General features: G+C 45.2%; 1 protein-coding gene across 13 annotated transcripts in view; it reads right to left on the bottom strand.

Moving 5' to 3' along the window:
* The window catches only part of LOC122554105 (mucolipin-2-like), a 97,798-nt gene that overhangs the window by 11,138 nt on the left and 62,466 nt on the right, over positions 1-24,194 (bottom strand). For 10 of the 13 annotated variants that reach the window (XM_087990369.1, XM_087990368.1, XM_087990358.1 and 7 more), the window contains 6 exons: positions 20,712-20,824; positions 16,028-16,177; positions 9,950-10,051; positions 8,601-8,723; positions 5,067-5,273; positions 1,031-1,110 (listed from right to left, as the gene is read on the bottom strand). In XM_087990369.1, the coding sequence (XP_087846495.1) occupies positions 1,031-1,110; positions 5,067-5,273; positions 8,601-8,723; positions 9,950-10,051; positions 16,028-16,177; positions 20,712-20,824 (775 nt within the window). The remainder of the gene's footprint in view (positions 1-1,030; positions 1,111-5,066; positions 5,274-8,600; positions 8,724-9,949; positions 10,052-16,027; positions 16,178-20,711; positions 20,825-24,194) is intronic. The other 3 variants (XM_087990365.1, XM_087990366.1, XM_087990367.1) reach the window with 3 other exon arrangements.

Raw genomic sequence — 24,194 nt, 5'->3', positions numbered from 1 at the left:
GTCATTCTTGGGAACATGATGGTGAGCTGAAATAGCAGGTAACCAGAAACTCGGGCTCACCTTTGCCGTCATAACATAGGTATTCTGCAAAGTGTTCACCCAGTCTGAGCTTTGTCACCTCAATGTAGAGAAGACCACAAGAGATTGTTTACTCCTTTTCCCCTTCCACCACACCCATCATCAACCTTATACACCAACCTTTTCCCCAGATTTTCCTTTCTTGGAATTTAACCTCTAGTTTGTTTCTCTCGATCTTTTATGGGATGTGGGCATCACGGTTAGGACAGCATCTGTTGACTATCCTGAGTTACCCTTGAATTGAGTGCCTTGCCAGGGCTGTTTCACAGGGCACTTAAGAGTCATTTCTGAAGAAGGGTCACTGGACCCAAAACGTGAATTCTGTTGTCTCTCCACAAATCCTATCAGACCTGCTGATTTTTTCCAGCAATATCTGGTAGCATATACAAATTAGGTCCAGGAGTAGGCCATTCTACTCCTCAAAGCCTACCTCCCCACTCAACAAGATCATGTTTGATCTGATTGTGGCATCAGTGCCCACATCCCCATTGACTCCCTCATTAGTTAAGAATCTATTTACTGCCACCTTAAAAACACCCTATCACCCTGCCCCCTCACGTTCTCCCCAAAATGAAGAGAGTTCCTCAGATTCATAACTCTCTGAGAGAAAACAATTCACAGCTCCATCTCCATGGAGATAGCCTTTGTTTTTGAGCCTAAGACAGGCAGAAAAGGAAACTTGAAAAGCCATGAACGTTAGATATAGTTCTGATGGTTTTCTCCTCCTGGTAATCACAGGCTGCCAAAACAATGCACTGGAACAGAATACAAACTGACTGCCACAATATTGCTTGTGGGAGCTGGTAATACATAAACCGGCTGCTCTATTGCCTACATTACAACCATGACTTTTCTGATTAATTCATAGGTGGTGGATCTTCCTGGTTCCACCATTCATTGAGTGGATCTGATTCAAACAAATCTGTAAATCACTGTCTTGTCTAACTGTTACCTGCTCAGTTCAGGTGTCATTGTGCAGACTCTCATGAAAATGTGGAGGTCTGTCTGTGGAAATCCATTCAGTTGAAATTTCTGTAACATGAAATCCAATAGGGAAGAGTTAATAAACATGACCCCTGTCTCTTGTATTTATGTAGAATAAACAATTGTACAGGATAGCAGTGGATTGTTAATATCCTCTCGAGAAGGATTCATTACCCTTTCGGCTCTGTGTGACTCAAGATCCACAACAGGGCAGTTGATACATACATTCCCTTATTAATGGGAACTCATATGAACATCATAAATATGAGCTGAAAAAGAACCTTCAGCCACGAGACTGTTTTGCTATTCAATAAGATCATGGTTGGTGTGTTTATGTGATGAATTCTACATTCCCATCTAACCCCATCACCCCACAATTCCCAACTAACCCCCTCAACCCTCAATTCCCATCTAACCCCATAGATCCTTGATTCCCTGCCTCACAAGAATCTCTGTCTTAAATATATCCAGCGAGTCCACATCTCCCTCCTTCTGAAGCAGAGAGTTCCAAAGTCTCATAACTTGCTGAGAGAAATGTCACCTTATTTCAGTCTGAGTGACCTCTAACCTTTTCTAGTGATGGACTCACTTTGAAGAACATCTTTCCCACATCCACCTGTCGAGGTCATTCAGGATCTTATTCAGTTCAATCAGGTCACCCCTCACTCTTCCAAACACCGATGGGTACAAGCCCACAAGTCTAAACAAAACAACTGAACTGGAAAGACCACCAACAGCACAAACAGCAATGACAAATACAGTCCTGTCATCTAGAAGGACAAGGGCAGCAGATACATGGGAAAACCACCAAGTTCCCCTCCAAGCCACTCACCACCTTGATTTGGAAATATATTGTTGTTACTTTACTGTCTCTGGGTCAAAATCCTGGAATTCCTTCCCTAAGGGCATTGTGGGTCAACCTACAGCACACCAACTACAGCGGTTCCAGAAGGCAGCTCACCCCCACCTTCTCAAGGGGCAATAAAGAATGGGTAATAAATGCTGCTTTCATTGAGCAATTCTGGATCAGTGGTGCTGGAAGAGCACAGCAATTCAGGCTTCATCCGAGGACAGGCAAAATTGACGTTTCGGGCAAAAGCCCTTCATCAGGAATAAAGGCAGAGAGCCTGAAGCGTGGAGAGATAAGCTAGAGGAGGGTGGGGGTGGGGAGAGAGTAGCATAGAGTACAATAGGTCAGTGGGGAAGGAGATGAAGGTGATAGGTCAGGGAGGAGAGGGTGGAGTGCATAGGTGGAAAAGGAGCTGAGCAGGTCGGACAAGTCCGGACAAGTCAGGGGATCGAGTAGCTGGAGGTTAGAAACTAGGATGAGGTGGGGGAAGGGGAAATGAGGAAACTGTTGAAATCCACATTGATGCCCTGGGGTTGAAGTGTTCCGAGGCGGAAGATGAGGCGTTCCTCCTCCAGGCGTCTGGTGGTGAGGGAGTGGCGGTGGAGGAGGCCCAGCACCTCCATATCCTCGGCAGAGTGGGAGGGGGAGTTGAAATGTTGAGCCACGGGGCGATTTGGTTGATTGGTGTGGGTGTCTCGGAGATGTTCCCTAAAGCGCTCTGCTAGAGGCGCCCAGTCTCCCCAATGTAGAGGAGATCGCATCGGGAGCAACGGATACAATAGATGATATTAGTGGATGTGCAAGTAAAACTTTGATGGATGTGGAAGGCTCCTTTAGGGCCTTGGATGGAGGTGAGGGAGGAGGTGTGGGCACAGGTTTTACAGTTCCTGCGGTGGCAGGGGAAAGTGCCAGGATGGGAGGGTGGGTCGTATTGAGCAATGTCCATGCCTCACAAATAAAAATAAAGGGACAAACCAATAAAATGTGGAAATAATGAATTTGACAAATTCCCGCAAAATGGAATTCCAGTTCAGACCAGTGTAGACGCTTCCAAATTTGACTGCTCTCTATTACTGGTTTCAATGATCAGGAGAGGCTAAGATTATTGTCCCTACAGCAGAAAAGGTTAAGAGGAGACTAAATGGAAGTGTTTAAGATCACAAAAACTTGTGACTGAGTGTACAAGGAGAAAATGCTTTTGGTCACAGGAGGTGCAGTGACAGACAGACACTGATTTTAGATAATGTGCAAAAGATGCAGGGATGACATGAAGGAAAAGCTGTATGAGAGGTGTTCTGAGACAATGTCCTCAGTTTTATTAATGGAGCATAGCCTACAAAAATACAGGGTGAAAGGCAGAATTCTTGGCCGTGTGGAGAAACAATACCCATAGATCCCTCAAAGTTGTCACCCAATTTGATAGGGTTGTTAAGAAGGTATATGATGTGTTGGCTTTCGTTAGCAGGGGGATTGAGCTTAAGAGCTGTTAGATTATGCTGCAGCTCTATAGAGCCCTGGTTAGATCACACTTGGAATATTGTGTCCAATTCTAGTCACCTCATTATAGGAAGGATGTGGAAGTTGTAGAGAGGGTGGAGAGGAGATTTACCAGGATGCTGAAGAAAGGTCGAAGGAGCTAGGGTTTTTCTCATTGGAGCGAAGAAGGATGAGAGGTGACTTGATAGAGATGTACAAGATGATGAGGAGCATAGATAGAGTGGATAGCCAGAGACTTTTTCCCAGGGCAGAAATGGCTATCATGAGTGAGTATAATTTTAAGGTAATTGGAGGAAGGTTCTTTACACAGAGAGTGGTGGGTGTGTGGAATTCACTGTCAGTGGTGGTAGGAGAGTCAGAAACATTAGGGACATTTAAGTGACTCTTAGATAGGCACATGGAAGTTAGTACAATGTGTATGTAGGTTAGTCTGATCTTAGAGTGGGATAGAAGGTCGGCACAACATCGAGGGCCAAAGGGCCTGTACTGTACTTTGTTCAAAGAGCAGGAAGGTGATGTTGAACTTGTTTAAAACATTTTGTTAGACCTCAGCTGAAGTATTCCGTACAGGGATTGGTGCCAGATTATTAGAAAATATCCGAATGTATTGGATAGAGAGTGCACAAGCAATTTCCAAAAATGGTTCCAGGGATGAGAAACATCAGGGATGAGGATAGACTGAAGAAGTTGGGACTGTTCTCTTTGGAGAGAAGAAGGAGATCTGATGGAGGCTTTTAAAATCATGAGTGGGATGAATAGAGTAAGTAGGGAGAAACCTAATCGAGTAAATCAGGAGAAACTGTTCCCACTCATAAAAGGAACAAGAATAAGATGACATGGATTTAAAGTGATGTACAAACAGAGCAAGGGTGATCGGAGAAAAAACCTTTTCATTCAGTGGGTCATTCGGGTACTGAATGCACTGCTGGGAATTTTTTTTTAATTCACGCAAGGGATGAGAGTGTCATTGGCTGGGCCTAGCATTTATTGCCCATCCCTAGTTACCCCTCGAAAAAGTGGTGGTGAGCTGCCTTCTTGAACCGCTGCAGTCCACCAGCTGTAGGTAGACCCACAGTGCCTCCTGACTCCTCAAAGCCTGTCCACCAGCTACAAGGTACAAGTCAGGAGTGTGATGGAATATCCCCACTCACCTGGATGGGTGCAGCTCCAACAACACTCAAGAAGCTTGACACCATCGAGGACAAAGCAGCCCCCACTTGATTGGTACCACATCCACCACTGACGCTCAGTAGCAGCAGTGTGTACCATCTACAAGATGCCCTGCAGAAATTCACCAAAGATCCTCAGACAGCACCTTCCAAACCCACAACCACTTCCACCTAGAAGGACAAGGGCAGCAGATACATGGGAATACCACCCTCTGCAAGTTCCCTTTGAAGCCAGAAACCATCCCGACTTAATTGAAACAATATCACTATTCCCAGGTCAAAAGTGTAGAACTCCCTCCCCAGTAGTAAAGTAGGTGCAGGTTACCTCATGTAGCAGTATAAAGGAATTCTTCATCATCAATGTCTCAACAGTGATTTGGGACAAAAAATAAATTCTGGAATTTGCAACTATGCAGTCATTACATGAAAAAAAACTTTTACACAAAAAAACTATGCTACTGTCTATTTGTTTAATTTTTAATCCTTACCTTAATAGTTTCATAAGTATCAGTGATGAGGGCAATGAAGAGACTGAGGACCATGTAGATGAACAGGCTGATGAAGGAATATAAGTAGACTCTGCTGAACAGCCAGAGCAAGTTACTTTTCTCCTGAATTTCAGCGAATGTTGCAAACATGTCATCACCATTGATGAGAGAAAAAAGACACTCAGCAACAGTGCTTAGCTTTTCAAACTGGAAGGAGAGAGGAAAGAACAAAAAGGGCCATTTGAACATGACATGTGCAGATCACAAATATTTGATTTGATGGATGGCTGGTCATGGAGCTTGCATACATTTGCTGCCCTGCATCCTGATATACAATTGGTCACATGGTGAACTGAAACCAATCAGACTAGGAGAAAGTGAGGACTCCAGGTACTAGAGATCAGAGTCAAAGAGTGTGTTGCTGGAAAAGCACAACAGGTCAGGCAGCATCCGAGGAGCAGGAGAATCGACGTTTCAGGCATAAGCTCTTCATCAGGAAGCTTATGCTCGAAACGTAGTCTCTCCTGCTTCTCGGATGTTGCCTGACCTGCTGTGCTTTTCCAGCACCACACTCTGTGACTCTGAAACCAATTAGATTAGAGTATTCACAAAGATGGACAGGCAGGGTTTGTATGAGTGAGTTTACAAGGATGTTGTTGGGTACAGGAAGTTTGCATTATAAAGAAAGGCTGGATAGGCTGAGACTGTTCTTCAATGGAGTGTAGAAGGTTGAGAGGTGACCTGCCAAGTTTATAATAATGAGGGGTATAGATAGAGTTTATGGGAATTGTCTTTTCCCCCTAAGATGGGGAATTTCAAGACTAGGGAGCACATTCTTAAGGTGAGAGGAGAGGGATTTATAAAAGACGTAAGAGGTAAATTTTTTACATAGAGAGTGGTTAGTGTGTGGAATGTACTTCCTGGTGAGGTGATGGATGTGGGTACAATTAAAATGTTTAAAAGACATTTGGATGGATACATGAATAGGAAAGGTTTGGAGGGATATGGGCCAGGAGTAGGCAGGTGGGACTAGTTTAGTTTGGGATTATGTTGGGCATGGACTGTTTGAACCGAGGGTCTGTTTCTGTGCTGCATGACTCTATGGCTCTCAGTGGGAAGCAATTCAAATTAAGCATAGAAGATCTTGAGGGGTCCTCAAATGTATTTGCCTTTCCATGCCATTGGGTACATGCCTTTATTAGCTGAGACATTGAGTTTAAGAGCAGGAGGGTGATACTATAAAATATTGGTTAGGCTACTGCTAGAGTGTGCAGTTCTAGAACCCACATTGTCAGAGAGATGTGATTATACTGGAGAGGAAGCAGAGGTGTTTTACCAGGACATTGCCTGGGCTGGAGAGTTTCAATGATGGAGAGAGATTGGACAGACTGGGGTTGCTTACTTCAGAGCAGAGGAGACTAAGAGGGGACATAATTGAGCTGGAGAAAGTGATGAGGGCATTGATAGGGTAAACAGGAAGAAACCTCTCCCTTGTTGGAGGGATCAATGGCTGGAGGTGAGGCATACAGTTAAGGCAGGGGCAGAAGGTTTCGAGGGGGCATGTGAGGAAAAGCTTTTGCACCCAGAGGTGGGTGGGTAATCTGGAACTCCCTGCCTGTAAGGGTGGGAGAGGCTGAAACCCTCAGCACATTGAAGAAGGATTTAGATGGGCACTTGTGATGCCAAGGCTATGGACCAAGTACTGGAGAATGAGAATGAGAATGAGAAGTCAGGTGGCTGTTTTTGGCCAGTGTAAACACGATGGGTCGAAGGGCTATTTCAGTGCTATAGATCTCTCTGACACATGGAATATTGCAAAGATGTTTCATATTATGAGAGAATCCAGAACTATGGGTGACTGTTTCATGGTAAGGTATCACCTGATAAGACCTCTGAAGGATTTCTTTTCTCAGGGGGTCATGTATCTCTTCTTTAAAAGGCAGGGCTTGGAATATTTTGAAGGTGGGGGTGGAGGATTTTTGGTGAAATGCTACTGGGGTAGCTGGGAATGAGAATTGGTCAGATCAACTAGGATTGCATTAAATTGTGGAGCAGGGTCAAAGGGCCAAGAGAGCTACTAATTCCAATGTTTGTATCACAGTCAGTCCCAATACACCCACCCTGACTGATAGCTCAATTTAAATTACCTCCATTTATTTATCTAACCCGTCAGTGTCGGCCAACACATCTGTAAATGGCAAACTGAAATCTGAGCAAAAGCCATGCTGGGAAATGACTCTGGGTGAAACCCATTTGGGGGAGTCAGCTTTCTGTCAGCCAGATTCCACCCCCACTGTAACTTTATATATTCCCATCAATCCATTCCAATGGGAAGAAAAAGGAGGCTATAAACTCCTTCCAAATAAGAGTTTAATTGCATAGGCTGGGTGGGAAGAGAAACAGAAGGGGAGTAAAGAAAAGCCAGGGAGCGGAGACAGGTGAGCGTTCAGTCAGTGGTGGGCAAGTTGTTGGAGGGAATCCTGAGGGACACAATTCACGTGCATTTGGAAAGGCAAGGACTTATTAGGGAGAGTCAACATGGCTTTGTGCGTGGGAAATCATATCTCATGAACTCAATTAAGTTTTTTGAAGAAGTGACAAAGAAGATTGATGAAGGCAAAGTGGCAAACCTTGTCTATGTGGATTTCAGCAAGGCATTTGACAAGTTTCTGCATGGTAGATTGGTTAGCAAGATTAGATCACATGGGATCCAGGGTGTTAACCAATTGGAAACAAATTTGCTTGAAGGTAGGAGACAGAGGGTGGTGGTGGAGGCTCTCTTTTCAGACTGGAGACCTGTGACCAGTGGAGTGCCTCAAGGATCGATGGTGGGTCCATTGCTTTTCATCATTAATATAAACGATTTAGATGTGTATATAGGAAGGGTGGTTAGTACGTTTGCAGATGACACCAAAATTGGTGAAGTAGTGGACAGCAAAGAAGGTTACCTCAGAGTAAAATGGGATTTGATCAGATGGGCCAATGGGCTGAGGAGTGAGAGATAAGATTAATTTAGATAAATGTGAAATGCTGCATTTTGGAAAGACAAATCAAGACAGGACTTAATGGTAGGGCCCTGGGTAGTGTTGCTAAACAAAGAGATGTAATGGTGCCGGTGCATAGTTCCCTGAAAGTGATGTCACAGGTAGACAGGGTGGTGGAGAAGGCATGCTTGCTTTTATTGGTCAATGCACTGAGTAAAGGAGTTGGGAGGTCACGTTGTGGCTGCGCAGGACATTGGCTTGACCACTTTTGGAATACCGCATTCAATTCTGGTCTCCCTGCTATTGGAAGGATGTTGTGAAACTTGAAAGGATTCAGAAAAGATTTACAAGGATGTTGCCAGGGTTGGAGGATTTGAGCTATAGGGAGAGGCTGAATAGACTGGGGTTGGATTAATAGTCTAGTGATAATAGCACAAGGCCATTGTCTTCCCTCCCCTCCTCTATGAGAAAAGCTGAAACCAGAACATCCTGGAAATAAGCAGCAGTCCTCTCAGTCTATTCATTGTGTTGTTACTTCAGCAGCGATTACCTTCGAATGATATGGTCCCAATACGATCCACCCACAGAACATATAGCCCAGGTAGATCATGCCAGCACAGCAACAGAACCGCAGTACTTTGGGCAAAGCTCCTTGCATTGTTAAAATGAGCACCTGTGAACAGGTAAAGCAGCATTAAACCAGGCATATACCCCATACCTGGCTGGAACTTTTCAGAAAGTCATTGGGGTCAAGTTTTTGCATTTCTGGCTGAAACAGCATAACAATTTGGATCATTTTAAGAGTGAGTGAGTTTTGGCCAGAAGTGTTAGCCACAATTTTTGGTTCAATGCTCAACTCCTCAGATGGTCACAAATCTTCCCAACATCGAAACGTCATGATTCTGTGAATGAGCTCACTTGGGAAGCCTCTTCAAATCAGGCTCAGCATCTGAGGTGTGCACTTCTTAAGTGATTTTTCAAGTTAAAACTATTGAAGTAATTAAGGAATTATTTATTTTTATTCATGGGATGGGGATGTGCATGTTGCTGGCTAGGACAACATTTGTTACTCATCCCTAATTGTCCAGAGGGCAATTAGAGTCAACCACGTTGCTGAGAGTCTGGAGTCACATGTAGGCCAGACCAGGTAAGGATAGCACTTTCCTTCCCTGAAGGACATTAGTGAACCATATGGGGGTTTTATTTGACAATGGGTTCTTGGCTGCCATCACTGAGTCAATATTTCAAATTTATTAATTGATTAATAAAATTCATCAAGGGCTATGGTGAGATTTGAACCCCTGGTCCTCAGCATTAACCTGGGCCTCTGGATTACTCAGCCAGTGACATAACCACTACACCAGTACATTTTTGTATTCAGAATCATATTTATATGCACCAATAAAACTGTTAGGAGTTGTAAACAAACAGTTCTGACAAAGGGTCACCATACCCAAAGGTTAACTCTGATTTCTCTCCACAGACGCTGCCAGATCTGCTGAGCTTTTCCAGCAATTTCTGTTTTTCTCTGGTTTACAGCATCTGCAGATCTTTTGCTGTTTATTTGTTACTGGTTGGAGTTGATTTACTTTTAGTGATTTTCAGGGATTTTAAATCAGCTCAATAGCATGGTTGAGGAGTGCACATTATCTTTGATGATATTTCCACTGATTTCCTGAAAGTGCACCAAATCCCGACCACTAAATAAACCGAGAAATATCAACTGATGGAGAAAGAGAAGCCATCCCATTCGGTTATGGCGCATGGTTTGTGAAGATTTTCAGTTTTGTGATAACACGGATTAATTTCAGTGCAAACGTGAAATGTTGCCAAACCATCATAATTTCCAGCATCTTCCCAATCAGGAAGTCCAGTCCATGATTCCATGGTGACACTTACGTTATATTTCTGGAAGTAGCCCAGGTATCTGATGACTCCGACCCAAGTGAACAAGGTAGAGGTGCCCAAGAAAATGCTACAGATGTCGTACGTTGTAAGGTTCTGAAATCAAAAACAGTGCGTGATAATATACCTCAAGAATATGCAACCTCATCTGGGCAGTTGAGAAAGATAGTTAGCATCCGAGGAGTAGGAGAATCGATGTTTCAGGCATAAGCCTCTCACCAGGATTCCCGAAACATCGATTCTCCTGCTTCTCGGATGCTGCCTGCCCTGCTGTGCTTTTCCAGCACCACACTCTCGACTCTGCTCTCCGTGGCACGGTGGCGCAGTGGTTAGCACTGCTGCCTCACAGCACCAGAGACCCGGGTTCAATGCCCGCCTCAGGCGACTCTCTATGTGGAGTTTGCACATTCTCCCTATGTCTGCGTGGGTTTCCTCCGGTTTCCTCTCAGTCCAAAAATGTGGGGGTTAGGTGAATTGGCCATACTAAATTGCCATTAATGTTAGGTGAAGGGGTAAATGTAGGGGAATGGGTCTGGGTGGGTTGTGCTTCAAAGGGTCGGTGTGGACTTGTTGGGCCGATCGGCCTGTTTCCACACTGTAACTAAATCTAATCTAAACGTATCTGCAGTCCTCACTTTCTCCCTAGTTAAGAAAGATATCCAGGGATACAGGAGAATAAATCATTAAAGGAATCTTAAAAAAAGCAAAGTAATTAAAAGTGCTGTAAATCACTAAGGTGTATTTCTAGAAGTATAGAACTGGATGTTTGTTAAATTTGTGTTGGACTTAGTTAGGGAGAATTTGGAATACTCATTTATGTGTTGTCCTCACAATGAGAAACCTAGAAGTAGGAGTATACTTAAGAGGGAAATCAGGAGGGCAAAAAGGGGACATGCGATAGCTTTGGCAAGTAGGGTTAAGGAGAGTCCAAAGGTAACTAGGGAGAGAATAGGGCCCTTCAAAGATCAGCAAGGCAGTCTTTGTGTGGAGCCACAGGAGATGGGGGAGATACTAAATGACTATTTTGCATCAGTGATTACTGGAGAAGCACATGGAAGATATAGAATGTGGGAAAATAGATGGTGACATCTTGGAAAATGTCCATACTACAGAGTAGGAAGTGCTGGATGCCTTGAAATACATAAAAGTAGATAAATCCCCAGGACCTGATCAGGTGTACCCTAGAACTCTGTGGGGGGCCTCTTGTGCAGATATTTGTATCATCGATAGTCACAGGTGAGGTGCCAGAAGACTGGAGGTTGGCTATCCTGGTGCCACTGTTTAAGAAGGGTGGTAAGGACAAGCCAGGGAACTATAGACCAGTGAGCCTGACATCGGTGGTGGGCAAGTTGTTGGAGGGAATCCTGAGGGACAGGATGTACATGTATTTGGAAAGGCAAGGACTGATTCGGGATGGTCAACATGGCTTTGAGCATGGGAAATCATATCTCACAAACTTAATTGAGTTTTTGAAGAAGTAACAAAGAGGATCGATGAGGGCAGTGCAGTAGACATGATCTATAAGGTCAGTAGACATGATCTATAATGCTATGGGCAATTTAACATGGCCAACTGATCTGACCTACACAGATTTGTATTGTGGGAGCAAACCTACACAGATATCATAAGGCATTGAACAAGGTCCCCCATGGGAGATTGGTTAGCAAGGTCAGATCTCATGGAATATAGAACTGGCTCAAAGATAGAAGACAGGGTGGTTTTGGAGAGTTCTTTTTCAGACTGGAGGCCTGTGACCAGTGGAGTGCCACAAGGATCGGTGCTGGGTCCTCTACTTTTTGTCATTTATATAAATGATTTGGATGCGAACATAAGAGGTACAGTTCATATGTTTGCAGATGATACCAAAATTGGAGGTGTAGTGGACAGGAAAGAAGGTTACCTCAGATTACAAAGGGATCTTGATCAGATGGGCCAATAGGCTGAGCAGTGGCAGATGAGTTTAATTTAGATAAATGTGCGGTGCTGCATTTTGGGAAAGCAAATCTTAGCAGGACTTAATGGCAAGGTCCTAAGGAGTGTTGCTGAACAAAGAGACCTTGGAGTGCAGGTTCATAGCTACTTGAAAGTGGAGTCGCAGCTAGATAGGATAGTAAAGAAGGCATTTGATATGCTTTCCTTTATTGGTCAGAGTATTGAGTACAGGAGTTGGGAGGTCGTGTTGCGGCTGTACAGGACATTGGTTCGGCCACTTTTGGAATATTGCGTGCAATTCTGGTCTCCTTCCTATTGGAAGAATGTTGTCAAACTTGAAAGAGTTCAGAAAAGATTTACAAGGATGTTGCCAGAGTTGGAGGATCTGAGCTACAGGGAGAGGCTGAACCGGCTGGGGCTATTTTCCATGGAGTGTCAGAGGCTGAGGGGTGACCTGAGAGGTTTACAAAATTATGAGGGACATGGATAAGATAAATAGACAAAGTATTTTCCCTGGGTTGGGGGAGTCCAGAACTAGAGGGCATAGGTTTAGGGTGAGGGGGGAAAGATATAAAAGAGACCTAAGGGACAATGTTTTCACGCAGAGGGTGGTACGTGTATGGAATGAGCTGCCAGAGGAAGTGGTGGAGGCTGGTACAATTACAACATTTAAAAGGCATCTGGATGGGTATATGAATAGGAAGGGTTTGGAGGGTTATGGGCCGGGTACTGGCAAGTTTGACCAGATTAGGTTTGGATATCTGATCGGCATGGATGAATTGGACCGAAGGGTGTGTTTCCGTGCTGTATATCTCTATGACTCGATGACTCTATGACTCTACTGCAAAGCCATTGCTCAGTCAGTTAGTGCTCCGATTTCTGAAGCACAGAGTCCTGGCTTCAAGCCCTAGCCCAGGGTTCCAACACACATTCTATGGTAGAGTAGGAGGAGCTGCTATCTGATCGGGGTTTGAGGGAGTTTGCCATGTGAAATCAGCTGCTGTATTCACTGTGAGTGCTGCTCATCCCAATCAGCCTGTGGCTGTCAAACCCAAATCAAATGACCATTGTTAGATGTGAATTTAGCAATTGGACACCACTCACTGAACAACCCCAAATGCGCTCTTGGCTATACCAACAACCAACTGAAAATAACAAAAACAGGATCTGCTGGGAATCCCAGCAGGTCTTGCAGCATCTCTGGTGATAAAACAGGGTTAGCATCTCAAGTCCAATGAGGTATCTTCAGAACTCAAGTTCTGAACCCTGTGAATATAGTCCTAACCATGGGAGGCAATGTCCTAGTGGTATTATCGCTGGATTGTTAGTCCAGGGACCAGGTAATGTTGGGGTCCTGGGTTTCAATTATGCCGTGCTGGATGGTAGAATTTGAATTCCATACAAGTCTGGAATTAAAAATCTAATAATGACCACAAGTTGATTGTTGGAAAAGCCCATCTGGTTCACTAATGTCTTTTAGGGAAGGAAGCTGCCATCCTTACCTGGTCTGGTCTAAATGTGACACCAGACCCACAGCAACGTGGTTGATCTTAACCCCCCTCTGAGGCAATTAGGGATGGGCAATAAATACTAGCCAAGCCAGCAATGCCCGCATCCAATGAATGAATGAATTGAAAAGGATAACAATCCAAACACCACTGCTAGCAGGGCAGGAATCAGGCTGGTAAAATGTTGTTACTCTCCCTCCATTGCTTTGTCAGCTAAGGAGACTGAAACCATACAATGTTTTAGGTGTTGTCTGACCAAAGTTCCTGTACAATCGTAGCAAGACATCCCTGTCCCATACTCAAATCCTATCAATATGAAGGCCAACATACCATTTGCCTTTTCCACTGCCCATTCCACCTGCACACTTACTTTCATTGACTGGTGTACAGGGACACCCAGGTGTTGTAGCACAGTCCCCTCTCTCAATTTATAGCCATTCAGGTATTAAGCTACCTTCCTGTTTTTGCTGCCAAAGTGAATAATCTCACACTTCCGCCTAGGAACCCTCCAACCACAAGGGATGAACTCAGATTTCTCCAGTTTCCTCATTTCCCCTCCCCCCACCTTGTCTCAATCCCAACCCTCGAACTCAGCACCATCTTCCTAACCTGCAATCTTCTTTCTGACCTCTCCGCCCCCACCCCCCACTCCGGCCTATCACCCTCACCTTTACCTCCTTCCACCGATCACATTTCCAACGCCCTTCCCCCAAGTCCTTCCTCCCTATCTTTTATCTTAGCCTGCTTGGCACACCTTCCTCATTCCTGAAGAAGGGCTCATGTCGATTCTCCTGCTCCCTGGATGCTGCCTGACCTGCTGCGCTTTTCCAGCAACACATTTTTCAGCTCTGATCTCCAGCATCTGCAGACCTCACTTTCTCCTCAATAGAAAACTCTAGTCAGACAACAGCTGGAATATTGTGAACAGTTTTGAGCCCCTTATCTAAGGAAAGGTACACTGGCATCGGAGGCAGTCCAGAGAAGGGGTTCACTCAGCTGATCCCAGGTATGGAGGAGCTGCCTTACGAGGAGAGGGCGAGTAGATTTGACCCATGCTCACTGCAGTAGAGAAGAATAAGAGGTGACCTCATTGAAATATGCGAGATTCTACCAGGGACCTGACAATGGAGATGCGGAAAGATTGTTTCCCCTTGTGGGAGTGTTTCGGATCAGAAGGAATGATCTCAGAGTAAGAGGGCACCCATTTAAGACAGGGGTGAGGAACATAGAAGATAGAACGTTACAGCGCAGTACAGCCCCTTCAGCCCTCGATGTTGCACTAACCAGTGAAATTAATCTGATGCCCATCTAACTTACACCATTCTATTTTTATCCATGTGCATGACCAATGCCCATTTAAGTGCCCTTAACATCAGTGAGTCTCCTCCTGTTCCAGGCAGGCCGTTCCATGCCCCTACTATTCTCTGAGTAAAGAAACTCCCCCCTGATATCTGTCCTAAATCTATCACCTCTCAATTTAAAGCTATGACCCCTTGTATTGGCCTTCGCCATCAGAGGAAAAAGGCTCTCCCTGTCCACCGTATCTAACCCTCTGATTGTCTTATATGTCTCAATTAAATCACCTCCCAACCTTCTTCTCTCTAATGAAAACAGCCTCGGTTTCCTCAGCCTTTCCACATAAGGCCTTCCCTCCATACCAGGCAACATCTTAGTAAATCTCTTCTGAACCCTTTCCAAAGCTCCCACATCCTTCCTGTAATGCGGTGACCAGAACGGTATGCAGTATTTCAGGTGTGGCCGCACCGGTGTCTTGTACAGCTGAAGCATGACCTCGGAAGAATTTCTTCTCTCAGAGGGGAGTGAATCTGGGGAATTCTTTACCACAGAGGGCTGTCGAGACTGGGTCATTCAGTATATTCAAAGCCGACAGATAGATAGATTTCAATGTAAAAGGGGAATCAGTGATTATGGTAAAAAGTCAGGCAAGTGGAGTTTTGGATTATCAGATCAACCATGATCTCATTAAGTGGCAGAGCAGGCTCGATGGGCTGAATGGGCTCCTCTGTGTTCTGGTCTCACAGTATTCAGTTACCACATTAGAAAATAGCTATTGATAATAACCTCTTTAAACTGTTGATTAATATTTAAACTCACTATTCTCCTCCATTGAGATAAGGCCTTTTACAGCATTGAACATTCAGCCAATAATTTACAATAACCTCCTTTATCATCACAAACGTTGGGAAATGTCAACAAACATCTCCATGGAACTGCAGCAACGACTGGGATTTTCAAGGCCGTGTCTGATGGCCTCTCAGTCAAAGCAATCCAGGACAGAGAGCTGTTTCCAACTCAAACTGACAATAATTTTTCATGTTTAAAGGACTGGGGATTTAAAAGAACCTTTAGGTCATGATATTAAAACAGATATGTCAAGTGTGAGTGAGGACTGAGGTGAATGGGAGTCAGTGAGGGGGAGGGAGAGAGAGTGAGGGAGGAGTGAGGTGAGTGGGGGTGAGTGAGGGAGAGTGCAATTGTTCACTGGTCTGGTTTACTAAATTTTACAACACAATAAAGGATATGGAGAGGTGCAGGTTCAGTCTCAGGATTGACAGCACATTTGTAAAAGTGACTCCCTCCCATGTAATGTCTGACATTCCTCAAGTCATACCTTGGCCGTGATCTCCATCTTCATGATAGAGCCTGTGACAGTGAAAAGGTCACTGATAATGATCAGGATATACCAACCATTCAGGAACTCCAACTGATCTGATAAACACACCCTCTGGTTGTATCTCCTCTGAAAGAATGTGACAAATCTCTGCAATAACAACAATGATAACAGTCACTGTCAATCTGACATGTGATGTTAAAAAAAATCAACCATCTGGAATTTACAAAGTGATGCCTGTACAGTCCTGTGTCCCAGTCAGTATTAATCCATCAACCAAATGGACCATAGAATCATACAACACAGAAACAGACCCTTCAGCCTAACCCATCCATGCTGACCAAGTTTCCCAAACTAAAACTAGACCCATTTTTCTGTGTTTGGCCCGTTTCCATCTAAACCCTTCCTATTCATGTACCTGTCCAGGTGTTTTTTTTTTTAAAAAGTTATTATTGTATCCACGTCGATTATTTATTGATTAGATTAGATGATTAGATTCCCTACAGTGTGGAAACAAGCCCTTCGGCTCAACCAGTCCACACCGACCCTCCGAAGAGTAACCCACCCAGACCCATTTCCCTCTGACTAATGCACCTAACACTATGGGCAATTTAGCATGACCAATTCACCTGGCCTGCACATCTTTGGACTGTGGGAAAAAACTGGAGCACCCGGAGGAAGCCCACGCAGACACGGGGAGAATGTGCAAACTCCACACAGTCGCCCGAGGCTGGAATGGAACCTGGGACCCTGGTGCTGTGAGGCAGCAGTGCTAACCACTGAGCCACCGTGTCACCTTCTGGCAGGTCATTCCATATATGCACCACCCTCTGCATGAAAACGTTACCCCTCAGGTCCCTTTTACATCTCTCCCCTCTCACCTTAAACCTATGCTCTCTAGTTTTGGAATCCCCTATCCTTGGTTTAAGATCTTGACTATTCACCCTATCTATGCCCCTAATGATTTTATAAAGGTCACCCCTCAGCCTCCTACATTCCAGTGAAAAAAGTCCCAGCCCATCCAGCCTCTCCTTATAACTCAGATCCTCCCCCTCCCAGTAACATCCTTGGAAAGTTTTTTGAACCCCATCCAGTTTCACAACATCCTTCTGATAATAGGGCAACCTGAAGTATACACAAATGTGTCCTTACCAGTGTCCGGTACAGCTGTAACACAACTTCCCAACTCCTGTACTCAATGCTCTGACTGACGAAGGCCACTATGCCAAATGCCTTCTTCACCGCCCTATCTCCCTGTGACACTACTTCCCAAAGAACCATCCAGCTGCACCCCCAGGCGTCTCTGTTCAACACCATTCTCCAGGGCCAACCCAACAGCTGCTTGTCAGCACATTCGGTCAGTAAAATGGGGGGAGGCAATGGTCCAGTGGCATTATCACTGGGATGTTAATCCAGAGACCCAGGGAATCCGGGTTCAAATCCCGCCATGGCAGATCGTGGAATTTGAATTCAATAAAATTCAATAAAACCAAAACTTTATTTAAATGGGCCACAACACACTGCAGCACCCAGGAACGATGAGCAGCAGAAGAAAAATACTTATACAGCGTATTCAAGAACATCGGGTACCCGATAAACACAGTCCGCCGATTCTTAAACAACAAACCCAAACAAGAAGTCACAACACGCCCAGAGACTCCAGCCACACTACGATACATCAAAGACATCTCGGAGATGACTCCCAGACTACTCTGACCCCTTGGCATCATGGTAGCCCACAAACCAACCAGCACACTAAAATAGTTAGTGATAAATCTAAAGGACCCTATACCAGCAACCAGGAAAACTAATATCATTTACAAAATACCCTGCAAGGACTGTAACAAGCACTACACTGGACAGACAGGCAGAAAACTAGCTTGTTTCAGGATACACAAACACCAACTAGCCACCAAAAGACATGACCCAGCTATCACTAGTATCCTTACATACACAGGATGAAGGCCATCACTTTGACTGGGACAACAGATCCATCCTGGGACAGGCTAAACAGACATGCACGGGAATTCCTAGCGGCCTGACAGTCAAACTGGAACTCCATCAATAAACACATTGATTTGGACCCCATTTACCAACCTCTGAGAAAAGGAACCAGAAATGACATCACCCACTGAAACAGACCCTGACCCATAAATTGAAAGTGGGACAGAACAGCAGCGCTTCACCGGAGGCTCACTGATGATGTCACCTAGTATGGTGACGAAACATCTGAGAACAAACCTACCGGCTCAGTGAGCAAACTTACAACCTGAGCTACAAATCTTCTCAAAAATTGCAAAAAATCTGGAATTAAGACTCTCTTGATGACCATGAAGCCATTGCCAATTGTTGGAAAAATCCATCAAATTCTCTGATGCCCTTTCAGAAAGGAAACTGCCATCCTTACCTGGTCTGGCCTACATGTGACTCCAGACCCACAGCAATGTGGTTGACTCTTAACTGCCCTCTGGGCAAGAAGGGATGGGGACTAAATGCTGGCCTTGCCAGTAACACCCTCATTCCGTGAATGAATAAAAAGATAAATTGGCTGCTACATTTCATACAGTACAAGTAAATTTCAAAAACGCATTTTTTTTTAGATTTTCTACAGTGTGGAAACAGGCCCTTTGGCCCAACCAACACCGACCCTCTGAAGAGTAACCCACCTAGACTCATTTCTCTCTGACTAATGCACCTAGCACTATGGGCAATTTAGCGTGGCCAATTCACCTGACCTGCACATCTTTGGACTGTGGGGGGAAACCGGAGCACCCAAAGGAAACCCACGCAGACACGGGGAGAATGTGCAAACTCCACACAGACAGTCGCCCGAGGCAGGAATCAAACCTGGGACCCTGGTGCTGTGAGGCAGCAGTGCTAACCACTGTGTCACCATGCCGCCCTATTGCTGTGAAATGTTGTGGGTTGTCTGGGAGCCATTAGATGCCACGGTGAAGGTGTTGCAAAGTCTCTGAGGGCTGAATGGCCTGATCTGCTGTTACACTCAGTGTTCTCTCATTGACTGGGCACAGACAATAGACAATAGACAATAGGTGCAGGAGTAGGCCATTCAGCCCTTCGAGCCTGCACCGCCATTCAATATAATCATGGCTGATCATTCCTAATCAGTATCCTGTTCCTGCCTTATCTCCATAACCCTTGATTCCACTATCTTTGAGAGCTCTATCCAACTCTTTCTTAAATGAATCCAGAGAGTGGGCCTCCACTGCCCTCTGGGGCAGAGCATTCCACACAGCCACCACTCTCTGGCTGAAGAAGTTTCTCCTGAACTCTGTCCTAAATGGTCTACCCCGTATTTTTAAGCTGTGTCCTCTGGTTCGGCACTCACCCATCAGTGGAAATATGTTTCCTACTGCCAGAGTGTCCAATCGTTTCATAATCTTATACGTCTCAATCAGACGTATTGCCCAGGGATTGCTGCTGCCAACTGTTGACTCTTAGTTTTTCTGACTGACAGGTTAAAGCACTGAGTTGAAGCTCATTCCCAGTCAGCCGGGTCTTTGTGTCAACACTTGGTCCATGGCTGTCACAAACTGCATCAACCACTTGATTCCACAGTTAGGGATGTTTGAGATTGGAACCATGGTACACATTGAAAAACAATAAGAAGGTATTGAATAATGAATATTGTTTCAGAAAGGAATACATGAATGCTTATCCACATGTCCTTTAAGGTGACAGGTCAGGATTACAGAGTGGCATTTGGGACTTACCTTGTCCAGTTGTGGATAGATTATAGAAGCAGGAGGTTGTGCTGGAGCTGTACAGGATTTTGAGGCCACAGCTGGATTACTGTGTGCAGCTCGGGTCCCCACACAACAGGAAGGATGGGGTTACAGTAGAGGAGGTGCAGAGGATGACATTCACCAGGATGTGGCGTGGGATGCAGCAGTCTATCCATGGAGAGAGGCTGAATAAGCTCGGGGTGTTTACATTGGAGCAGAGATGGCTGAGGGGCATGGACAGGGTGAATCGAAAGCTGTTGTCCCCTTTAGTCAAAGGGTGGATAACAAAAGGGGAATAATTTTCAAGTGAAAGGCAGGAAGTTCAGAGGGGACTTGAGGAGAAGGGTGTTGGGGATCTGGAATGCACTGCCTGGTGCATAGTTGAGGCAGGAACCTTCACAACTTCTAAAAAGTACTTGTATGAACATTTGAAATGTCAGAACATTCAAGGCTATGTACAGACAAGTGGACAAATGTAGATTCAACGTAGCGAGTTTTGAGAAGATTTGTAGCTCAGATTGAGGTTCTGGATGTAGGTTTGCCCATTGAGCTGGAAGGTTCATTTCCAGATGTTTCCTCACCATACTAGGTAAGATCTTCAGTGGGCCTCCGGGCAAAGCACTGCTAATAATACCTGCTTTCTATTTATATGTTTGGGCTTCTTTGGGTTGGTGATGTCATTTCCTGTGGTGATGTCATTTCCTGTTCTTTTTTCTCAGGGGTGGTAGATGTGTTTGTTAATAGATTTAATGTAGCTTTGGCAGTACGGGGTCAAAGGACCTCTTCTATACTGTATGATTCTATAATTCTGTGCTACCGATCAGATTGATCAGACCACTGAACCTTTCAACCAGGTTTGGAGCTTAACACTCCAGACTGACATTCCCAATGCAGACGGGGTAACCTGTACACATTCAAAGATGCAGTTGTATAAATACCTTGTGTAACTGGAGACCGAGGATAATAGATCGGGTACACAGGACAAGTGACATCAGGCAACTCAACATGACACAGGCATCAAAGATCAGGATATAGTGTGTGTTCTTTGAGACTGAAAGAATAAAGCAACATAAGTATGTGCTGAGATTTTTTCACACGGGGATTATTGCGTTCATTTCACTCTCCCCTGGGCATAGTTCACTGGTCGAAGCAATGCTGTGGACGTGGGGCAAGATTTGCTGGGCAGAAACAGAGTTCAAAGCCCATCAGAGAGTCCCTACTTAGGACTAATAGCCAACATTCTCACTCCTTCCCCTTGGGCATGGAAACCCACCCCTCTGCTTCCTCCTGCCCCTGTACTTCCTCCTGCTTGACCAGAATCACAGGTAGATAGGATAGTGAAGGCAGCTTTTGGTAAAGTTTCCCTTATTAGTCAGAGTATTGAGTACAGGAGTTGGGAAGTCATTTTGTGGCTGTACAGGACATTGGTTAGGCCATTTCTGGAATACTATGTGCAATTCTGGTCTCCCTGCTATAGGAAGGATGGTGTGAAACCTGAAAGGGTTCAGAAAAGATTTACAAGGATGTTGCCAGAATTGGAGGGTCTGAGCTACACGGAGAGGCTGAACAGGCTGGGGCTGTTTTCCCTGGAGCATCAAAGGCTGAGGGGTGACCTTATAGAGGTTTATAAAATCATGAGGGGCATGCATAGGATAAATAGACAAAGTCTTTTCCCCAGAGTAGGACAGTGCAAAACTAAAGGGTATAGATGGGAGGATAAAGGGGCAACATTTTCACACAGAGGGCGGTGCGTGTATGGAATGAGCTGCCAGAGGAAGTGGTGGAGGCTGGTACAATGACAGCATTTAAAAAGGCATCTGGGTGGGTGTGTGAATAGGAAGGGTTTGGAGGGATATGGGCCAAGTGTTGGCTCGATATGGTTAGTCTATCTGGTCAGCATTGACGAGTTGGATTGAAGAGTTTGTTTCTGTGCTGTTTCTAATTCCTCCTTTCTGCCCTCTGAAAGGATACCAGTCCATGGACCACTGCCACGCTCTCTTGCTTCTTTAACCATAAGATTGCAAGGAATGAAAAACCTGCACCTACACCTCCCCCTTCACCTCCATCCAAGGCCCCAAAAGGATCCTTCCACATCCGGTAGAGATTTACCTGCACTTCCACACACCTCATCTACTGTGTCTGTTGCTCTCCATGTGGTCTCTTCTACATTGGGGAGACTGGACGCCAAATTGTGCAACGTTTCAGAGAACATGTCTGAGACACCCGTACTAACCAACCCCACCGCCCTGTGGACAAACACTTTAACTCCCCCTCCCACTCCACCAAGGCCATGCAAGTCCTGGAACTCCTCCATCACTAAACCCTTACCATCCGACACCTGGAGGAAGAACGCCTCATCATCCACCTTGGGACCCTCCAACCACACAGGATCAGTGTGGATTTCACCAGATTCCCCATTTCCCCTCCCCCTACCTTATTCCAGATCCAACCTTCCAACACAGCACCACCCTCATGACCTGTCCTACCTGTCCATCTTCCTTCCCACCTATCCACTCCACCCTCCCCTCCGACCTATCACCGTCGCCCTCCCACCTTCATCTACCTAATGCATACCGTTGCCCCCCCAGCCCCACTCCCCTCCCAATTCTCTCTCAGACCCCTTGGGCCACCCCCTTACTCCTGATGAAGAGCTATGGCCTGAAACATCGATTCTCCTGCTCCTCTGATGCTGCCTGACCGGCTGTGCTTTTCCAGCACCACACTCTTCAACTCTAGACAGAGTAAAGGTAGGAAGGATGTTTCCAATGATGGAGCAGTCCAGAATCAGGGGTCATGGTTTCAGGATAAGGGGTAGGCCATTTCGGGCTGCGATGAAGAGAAATGTCTTCACCCAGAGAGTTGGGAGCCTGGGAATTCACTACCACAGCATGAGGTTGAGGCCGAAACAGTTTTTTTTAAGATGGAGGTTGATATAGCGCTAGTGGCTAAACAGATTATGGGACATGGTGAAAGATGGGATTGGTGTATTGAGCTCAAACATCAGTCACGATCATACTGAATGGCGGGACAGGCTTGAGGGGCTGAATGGCCTACTCCTGCTCCTATCTTCTCTTTCATAATTTCAGTGCCATTTGAGAGCGAGAGCGAGAGACTTTACTCTAACCACTAACCTATGATCTCATTGAGGACCTTTTTACTTGGTTATGGGAGAGCAGGAACAGGAGTAGGCCATTCAGCCCATTGAGCCTGTCCTATTATTCAAGGAGTTAACAAATAATCTGCATCTTCATGACCATTTCTCTGTTTTGGTTTAGAAACACAGCGTCATTCCCAGTTTTGACATTTTCAAGCCTCAACCTCAACAGCATTTTGATCAAAATAGAGTTTGAGAATTACCACTCCCTTAAAAATAATATGGAGACTATATATGGCACCACATCCACTCCCTCCATCACCGACACTCAGTACACACTGCTATTTCTATCTACAAGATGCACAGCAGACATTCACCAAAGATCCTGAAACAGCACCTTCCAAACCCACTACCACTTCCATTCAGAAGGACAAGGGCAGCAGATACATGGGAACATCATCCCCTGCAAGTTCCCCTCCAAGCCACTCACCATCCCAGTATTGCCGTTCCTTCCTTGCTGGGTCAAAATTCCAAGGGCATTGTGGGTCTACCTACAGCACATGGACTGCAGTGGTTCTGGAAGGCAGTTCACCCCCACCTTCTCAAGGGGCAACGAGGGACAGGCAATAAATGCTGGGCCCAGCCACTGATGCCCACATCCTACTAATAGAAGCATCGTGGTTGATCTGAGGAACTCTACATTTTGCATTCACGATATCTTGTTCTAGATATAAATTTAGATTGATCTTTGATCAATGGAATGGAAATAGATCTTTCTCTATCACCTTTTCGACTCACAGGATCACCTTAAACACCTTAATGAAATCATCTCCAATTCTCTGTGCTGAAAGAAATACAAACCTCCCTCCTGTAACCCACACTGACGATTTCATCATTTTATTGCCTGGATCAGTCTGGTGAAGGTGCCAAGGCAACAGCACCCTCTGGCCGAGGAGTTTGTAAGTGGGTTCCAACCAGAGCATTGCACAGCTGCAGTATAACTCAGAACCCAACAGAGTCCTAACCAATCCAGTCTCTTTTCATGTTGCTATCTCAGGGTAAACAGAATGGCAATTATTGGGCATCTTGTGGAGGGCTGGGACATACATATCATTCAGTAAGACCATGGCGGGAAACAACATTGTGAAATGCAGAGGGAACTGGGTATGTTAGTGCATGCATCTGGAGAAGTTAGTGCAGGAACAACTAAGATTGGTCATGGAATACTGTGCTTTACTTCAACAGGAATAAAATGTCAAAGTAAGGATGTTTCCTTCATTTACACAGGTCATCGGTGAGCTCATATCTTGAAGACTGTGTGCAGTTT

This window comes from Chiloscyllium plagiosum, unplaced genomic scaffold, assembly GCF_037043375.1.
Source record: "Chiloscyllium plagiosum isolate Xiang-an unplaced genomic scaffold, Cpla_swu_hap1 HiC_scaffold_9, whole genome shotgun sequence".
NCBI classification, from domain to species: domain Eukaryota; kingdom Metazoa; phylum Chordata; class Chondrichthyes; order Orectolobiformes; family Hemiscylliidae; genus Chiloscyllium; species Chiloscyllium plagiosum.
Note: the sequence above shows the minus strand (reverse complement) of the source record. Positions and strands in the feature narration are given on the sequence as shown.